The sequence below is a fragment of the Tenebrio molitor genome, chromosome 9, assembly GCF_963966145.1.
Source record: "Tenebrio molitor chromosome 9, icTenMoli1.1, whole genome shotgun sequence".
Lineage (NCBI taxonomy): Eukaryota > Metazoa > Arthropoda > Insecta > Coleoptera > Tenebrionidae > Tenebrio > Tenebrio molitor.
Window position 1 is genome coordinate 5,582,252 of NC_091054.1, and position 8,574 is coordinate 5,590,825.

An 8,574-nucleotide genomic window follows, 5' to 3' on the forward strand; every position below is an offset into this window, starting at 1 on the left:
ATGCGTGCTTGAATAGATGCCTTCTGCATCTTATATTTTAATATACTATTCAAAATCCCAAATATCACTATTTTTTCATACTTAAGCATTTTCCACTAGCGTGGGCTGATCATCCCTCTTCTGATGCGTGTGATGATGTATCTGATGAACACTCGGTAAATAGACAGCCTGCAAAAAACGGTTTCCTATTCGAGGTATCTCAACATACAACATAATTAACCTTTTTCATCCCTGCCCTTTAGACGAACAGGGTTATAATAAAACACGAAACAGGGGGATACAATTTTTCCTGCACTCGACATAAATAGCACAGATAATTACCCACAATTGCGAACCCTCCAGTTTCGAAGAAAAACGTTCCCGATGACTTTTCAGTTTCAAAACACAAGTGCAAATAAATATTTTAACAATAATAACATTGGAGGTATTCATTCAATGACTCAATGAGTCAACATGCTCGCCTGGGTGTGACATTAAACATACAAAACGATCTAATATCGTTATCTCTTTGCCACATTGTTAGCATCACAAGAATGTATTCTTTAAACTACATCTGCGATAAATTTGGATGCTCGGTCAAGTTCGCAGTTCAGCTATATTTAAATAGAGTGTGGTCGGTGTTCGTTAGCTTGTAGTCAACTCTCATTGCTTTTCTAAACCACATGCTCTTCTGAAAACATCTGAACTAATTTTGTTGTAACAACACCAGTAACAATGCAAGATGATGTAAGTTCTTTTCATATTACATATTTATGTGGATTAACCGACCAACTTTAAGTTTCATTTAAAATGTATTTCTTGCTGGCGTGTGCTGCCACACCCATTTGGCCGTCTGGTGCACATACAGGGTGATTTATCATAGGTGTAAAAAACTTTGACATCGTGTTCGGAAAGTCATTTTAAGAAAAAAATGCTATATAAATATAGGTCCTATTTTGTTTATTTACAAAACTACATCAGATTTAAATTTTATTGAAATTATTATTAAAGTACAACTTTAAAATCTAGTAGCCATGGTAATAAACAACATAATTTGTAACTAGTTGATAGTTGCCAAAATGAATGAGTTGTTTATTACCATGGCTACTAAATTTTAAAGTTGTAAATAAAATTTAAATCTGATGTAGTTCTGTAAATAAACAAAATAGGACCCATATTCATATAACATTTTCTTATTAAAATGACTTCCTGAATACGATGGTATAGTTTTTTACATTTATTATAAATCACCCTGTATAAAATATGTATGTAATATCTTTATGCGATTTTATCGTGATTTGGGTTCTAAAAAAATCGCCTAATCAAAATCGTCTCTGAATTTAAGATGTGTTAGTGCTATCATAGGGTTTTTAAATTATATCTGGGAGATGTTGCAATCTGTACTAATACAGTGAAATCACTTGAAGACACGAATGCAGCAGGTTGTTTTCCACGCAGAGACCATTCTTTATTTTTTAGTTTCACTCTCTTTCTAAAATATAATTCGTTAACATTTTTTGGAAAACAATTGAGTAAATGTCATACTGACAAATACTGTTTTTGTGTAGGTTTTAGTTCTCTAAATAGAGCAGGTGCATTGTAAAAAGAATTTTGCTTTGGAAAGTGTCTCTTAAATTCTTGCAAGCAATGTTCGACAGAATAATTTCATTCTCTGTTTTGAAAAATTTCGATTCTGAAGTGCCGTATTGGTTTAAATAGTTAGATAAATAAAATAATGTCAAATTGGTGACATCTGTCAATTAAATCGAGAAAAACTTTCTACAAGATATGCGTTATGAATCAATCCAAAGGCGACTTTGATGCGATTTTTTTTTTGTTCACATTGTATACTTTCACATTTTTTTCGTTGCAGTCTTTCGTGAAACGTGTTGGAACTACCGATGTAGGAAAGGAATACGAAGACCTTAACGTAGCGAATGTAGTTCTGACGTATGCCACTGACCCGGAAGTTAAATTTTCTGTATCTTCTAACGACAAAGATTTTGGCGCTTTCGACGACATTGTAGTGAAATTAGAAAAAGAAATTGTAAGAAACTACGCCCTACAATTGAAACATGTCAAGAGTGGGTCGATGAGAAATAAATTGTCAAGTCCCAGAGGTGACTTCAGCATTGAAAAATACTTCAAGGACTTTGTGGAACTGCAGAAAAAGAGAGACATCACCTCTTTCAAGTTCATTGTGTTCACCAATCATAAATTTGAAGTTCCTGACAAACCTCTCTACCTTCTGGATGACAGACTTGTTTTGGACGTATACAAAGACGAACAGAGATTGTTTGAAATATCAAAAAGTGGAGAGTGTTTCAAATTTAGGATAAATAAGGAATCTAGTGACGCATCGTTGTATTTCCAAGACTATGACAGATTTTTTGAACGCTTCTACTTATACGCAAATCAAGACAACGTTGATGATACCAAGACCAGGACCTTGGAGATGTTTCGCAACAAGTTTCGCTGTAACAACGAGATTGGAGACTTGTACCTAAACTTTATAAGGGAATGGAGTAAAACCGAGGGCAAGAAAAGGAAACTGGACAGAGAGTTTGTGACGCAAGCTGTAGCTCTGATTTTGTTGGCACCTGTGATGAAACCATTTGTACCAGTAACAAGTAAAACTAGCAAAAACGAACTGTTGAAGAAGATCATCCTCGAATTTGACGTTACAGTTGTTAGTGGTGAAAGTGTGGAGAAAGTGCAAGAGATTGGAATCGATCTGGATGGAGAACTTGGAGATTTTGAAACGTTCAGAAAGAAAGGGACTCAGTTTCAGATTGTTACAAAAGACGTCGAGAGGATCGAGCAGTTGGATGAAAGTGCCAAAAGCAAATTGTTGTGGCTTTTTGGAAAATTTCCATTAATTGTGGAGGCCAACGAAACCACTTACCAAGCAATGAATTTGTGTCCGACGAAGAAATACATTTTAGTAACAGAAGATGTGCATCAGGATCGTCTCAAAAACTTTAGCGTTCTTGACAGATTGTCCAGCTTGGACCAAACTTCGGACATTTACAAAAACGTCTTGTCCACATTTGAGTGTCGCTTGAAAGAGAAGAAAATCACCTTGAAAGACTTGTTGGCACGCAACAGCAAGATCCATTCTGTCATCACCACGAACGAACTTGTCCAAATGGCGGCCGACTCGTTCAAGATGGCCGACGTGGTCCGTCTACTGGTTCTCTCTGATCCCAACATGGCGTCTCTCTGTCGAGATGGATACACCCCGATTCACGTAGCTTGTCTCAAGGGTGAAACCCAACTAGTCGAATTGATTGCTGACTCCGACATCGACGTAAAAGCCGCCAGTAAAGATGGCGACAGTCCGGTCTACCTAGCGTCTCTTCACGGCCACCACGACGTCGTCGAACTCCTCGTGGCGTGCAAAGCCGACGTGAGCGCTGCCAACAAAGACGGCGACACTCCGCTCCTCGTGGCGTGTTCAAAAGGCGATCTCACTCTTGTCAAGATTCTTTGCCGGGCTGGAGTCAACCAGAATGGAGCCGACAAAGACGGCACCGCCCCTCTGCAGATAGCTTGTTCAAATGGAAGTTATGATATCGTCGAGAGCCTCCTCGACAACGGGGCTAACGTCGATGGGGCCAACAAGAACGGCGAGACTGGCATGTACTTGGCCGCTTTGAACGGTCATTCTGAAATCGGCAAGCTTCTTCTGGATCGCAAGTGTAGAAACGTTTCGAATGGAGCTGGAAATACGGCGTTGCACGCGGCGTGTCAGAATGGTCATCACCAAGTGGTCGAAGAGATTCTTCAGTTTGTCCAAGATAATTGCACTTCAGAGGGAGGGGAGGTTGTCGATGAAGATTTTGATCTGCCCAACTTTACTTACATCAATGTGAACGCTGGGAATGTGAAGGGGAACACTCCACTGCATTTGGCCTGCGCTAAAGGACACACCAAGGTAGTGAAGATCTTGAAGGATCGAGCTGATGTCAGTATCAGAAATGGACAAGGTTTTAGTCCTTTAGATTTGGCGACAAAATATGGACATTGCGAAGTTGTTAGTTTGCTTCAGTGAATGTAAAAGTGAGTTTGGCGTGTAGAAATTTTCGATTATTTAAGATGTCTTCACAGGAGTAGTTTTGAAAAAAGTGACTGCATCATATTGTTTATTTGGCAACAAAGTAAAGGCAAAAGATAGAAAACTTGAAGTGTAATGTTTTCTTTGGATGACGAAAAAAATTCCATTTTTGAATAGTACGAATATCAAAAAACAAGAAGAATTTTATGACACAAAGAATGAAGCACATTTCTTTTCGATAAAACACGCCAAACAAACAAAATTTTTAGAATCTTAAGCTGTTAAAATATTCTGTAATCTGTGTCATAATCGACTTATTCCTCAACAATTATTTTATATTTTGTAATTGGTCTAACATTTATATCAAAAATATATTTTGCGAAATATTTTGTTTTTTGTTTGTCGCCAAAAAACATCTGTTACTTAATGTGGGAATTTTGAACATTTTGAAATGACACAGAGCGCCCAGAAATGTGGTAGCAACTTTTACACAAAGTGTCACAAGATGGCACTTTCTAAAAGCCAAATTTGTTCAATCTTGCAACATTCAATTTTTGAATTTTTTCAAAAGAATATGTTAAGGAGGTTTTTCGAACAATTTTTACCCCCGATTTGTGCACTAAAATTTGTCGAGATGTTGCTCGAAGGGTTCAGTTATGCATTGAGCATAACGGTGGTCAATTTGAACATTTTCAATAAAATTTAAATTTGAATGTTTTACGTTTGACAATTCTTGACATTTATTTATCTCAATTTAGATAGCGGCGTTGCCATGCATAAAAAAGGTTTCTGTAAAAAAGTGTCATCTTGCGGGACCAATCGAAAAACTTGCTACCACATTTCTGGGCGCTCTGTACAATCAAAAACGAGAAACCGAAATATAAAAATTGCGATTTATTTACACGATATGATATAATGGGTGACTATGGAAAAGAAAATTTCTGAAAACGTGCGGCGTAACTCAATAAACCGTCAGCTGTCAATTTTGACATTTATGTGAAATTTATCTAAAATATGTAGTTATTTACGTGACAAGTCCGGAAAGTTAGATTTTACTGGATGAGTAAGCAAATACCAGGACGAGTCCTGGTAGCTTACGAGGCCAGTAAAGCACTTTCCGGACGTGATGTGTACAACATTTCTTTTGCAATCGTGAATTTTTCACTTTTATCTAAAGAATGTATCGTTTTAAAATTGCGGTGGGTTTGAAGTAATAATATTGCCCGTGTGTAACCTTAGCAACCAGTCAACAAACATTTTTCAGTTTGTAAAAACAACGTTCGTGTTTGCAATTTTTCGTGAATTTCGGATTGAAATATTGAAAATGCGTGATGATAGTAATTTTATTGTGATAATTTGCTACCTTCTGTGTCTCGGGAAAGGTATGAAAAAGTTTTCCGGGAATTTGAAGCATGGCATAACAGGAAAAAAGTGAAACAGATAACTGAAGAAGTAGTGCTAGTGTACATCGGAGTGTGGAAGTCTACATCAGTGGCGGAGGGATACATAGAAAATTCCATTCAGAATTAAATTAACATCGCGAAAAAAATACAGAACCAGGAAGAAAATACTACTACGTCTGGAAACGGGAAACCTAGAAGAAGCGACTCATGTAATTAAGGTTGAAAATAATGTAATACCTAAATGTTCATTTATAACGGCATATAATTTTACACTTAATGTATATCATATAAATCTAAAACTCCAAGTTCAAGTTCCTGTTCTACAGGACTAGTCCGGTAAAAACACACCCAGCGGAGTAGTCCGGTAAAATGGAACTTTCCAGGTGGAAAATTATTAAAGTAAAGTGTTCATTACAGTACCATTGCAAAAAAAAAATGGTTTTCACTCAACACAAATTAAGTATTCATGACAGAATCCTCTCTGTGAAAAACGCCTTCCGCTTAGGCAACCAAATAATCCTCAAATTTACCTTATAGTAAATCTACAAATGGTGGTTTGTCCCACTGGGAGCATAAAAAGTGGGACATCAAATTTATGTCAGTTTTGAAAAATTCGATGTAAGTAGTTCAAGCTTTATTGTATTTTTTTTGACAGTTTAAACGTTTATTTTATACCCCTATTTTCCTTTTCCAAATGCCCTCTTCTTTTGATAAAGGTAGATTTTGATTGGAACTTTGCATTAAATAAATATTCACTACGTGCTTATCTACAATCATTCGCTACAACCTACAATACATAATTACAACGTCAATCAGTTCAAAGTAGGGTTAGAATCAGATAAGGGTTATTTCTCATTAAAAGTCAAGACAATGACGTTGATGTCCCAGTTTTTTTGCCCGCAATACTACATTAAACTTTTCACAACTATCATTTATCATATCATTACAGTTGGTTGCAAAAAAAACGGGAACTGTCAGAATAAAATTGATTCATTTTTACAAGTTTTTCATAATGTGAAACCTTTTTACGAGAGACAGGTTAGAATTAACGTCAAAATTCAATGACATTTAAAAAAAATATTTGATAGGTATTGTCCAGTAGACAATTAATTGACAAATGGACAAAATCAAACTGTATCTGTTTCAAAATCGAAAATCCACCAACACTGCATTCTACCTCGAAAATATAACCGACAACGTCGCCAACTTTTGTTTTTAGTGTGTTTGCAAGTGTCGGAAAAAGTGGGGTTATGAAAGAAAACTGTCGACAGTCGTTTTGGTCGTAGTTCATCGTGCTTTTTTATTCTCATTTTATTATTTCACTCAATCAAAAGGTATGACGTGGTAGCTACCACCTTTTTGTACATAATAATTATTTTGTGTTACGTAATAAACTCGACAGTTCAATGTCAAATTTTAGCGGGACGTTGAGCCAACCCAAAAAAATGAAATTTATTCTAGGGATTTCTTTGTTTCTACCAACATAATTCAACAGGTGGTGGATTTTTATTTATTACATTTTCATCTTCTCAATAAAATTAGAAGATTTTTGCGCCAACGCATTGTTTGCACCGAGAAAACAAATTTTGACAGACACATCTTGCGGTTAGAAATTTCCAAGAAAAAAGATTTAAGAGCTTCAGTCGAGTTTCTTGGAGTAACGGCAAACAAATTGTTATTAAATGTTTGTCTTTGTTTTGTTGGCACAAGTGACTAGCAGGATAAACAGAGTGTCGGATTTAATTGCAAGTACACAGTGTGTAGATCGGAAAGACCATACGAACGCCAGATTACAAGCACAAGGCAAATAACCGGGATTTTAAAACAATTATTTTATGTTGGCACACCCGTTCGCCTGTTTGATGTAGAATATTTTCAGCTCACCTAACAACTAGGTACTCTAATTTCGGCATTGTTCGCCAACTTTGTTTGGAGAACTTTTCAAAGGTAAAGGTAATAATATCAATTAAAATTTAATCGAAGGGAATTCCTTACATCGGATCTGCGTCACGGATTTAATTAATAACGGCACGAGCAGAGCTGAGGAAAAAATGTCGGTTTTGTAATATAACTTGGATTATCATGAAGAATGGCTGGTGGTGACAGTTTTGATTGACTACGATTACATTGTTAAATCGCTTCGTTCCACATTAAACGTCTATTTAGGCCAATCTAGACCATCGCTGCAAATGACAATTTATGTAACCCAAGTGTACTTTTTATCTCGCACAAAGCTTCACAACAGTCTTCCAGTTTTTGCCAAACGTTTGTCTTTCAAGCTTTGTTCTTTCTTATTCACCTCCAATAATTTGTGTAAAGTGGGACATAATTCTCTTATATCTTATTTTAGGAGCTTTGGCGCAATGAAATTATGAAACATTGTATTGGACTGGCAGCGCTACGTTTTATTAGTGTCATTTCCTGGAGAAAATTATCCGGTGTGAAGTCGAGACGTTGCACACGGAAATAAATCCTTTTTCTCTCGATTCTCACAAAAACTTCTAATATTTTTCATCAGTTCAATTATCGACACCAATCGAATAAATCTGCTGATCAGAAACTGAAACAATCGAACCGTGAGGAAATTTTTCAATTGATATTTATAGCAAAACACTGACAATCTTTGTGGTAAGCAAGCGTTCATCATCTTTAGTCCAGTCAATCTACAACGTCCCTTGCATTCATTCTAACAGTACAAAAAAAAATCTAGGATTAGTGATGAAGCTTGGTTTCATCTCACAAAATGTGCGAATGTAGAAAATCTCCATGTTTTTCGCCATTAGACCCTCATCAAATGTTTACATTGATCCATGTACATTTTCCTTATTTTGACGACAGGACGTTTCAAAATCTCGATTCAACCAAAAAATATTTTCCCCCAAAAGAAAGCGATCCCTTATTTCCTTTTGGAGCCCGCCACTGACCACTTTCGCTCAAACTCCTCTATTCATCGAAGCGCATAAACCTCGTCCTGCATTGATTCAATTAGTCCTGAAAAAAGCTTACTTGTTTCGCCTGAATTTCTGATCAGCAAAGGCGCATTTCATAATTTAAACATAAACACTATCCTTTCCGACACGTTTTTCTCGGCTCGTCCGAAATTTTCCTTCAAAGCGGCGTAATGAAAGGACCTGG

General features: G+C 36.5%; 1 protein-coding gene across 1 annotated transcript; it reads left to right on the forward strand.

The window, feature by feature from the left end:
* The first annotated feature begins 525 nt into the window (after positions 1-525).
* On the forward strand, positions 526-4,422 carry LOC138138216 (uncharacterized). Its single transcript, XM_069058013.1, has 2 exons — positions 526-726; positions 1,853-4,422. Exons 1-2 carry the CDS (start codon positions 715-717, stop codon positions 4,031-4,033), a joined length of 2,193 nt encoding a protein of 730 aa, XP_068914114.1. The 5' UTR covers positions 526-714; the 3' UTR covers positions 4,034-4,422.
* Positions 4,423-8,574: the final 4,152 nt, after the last annotated feature.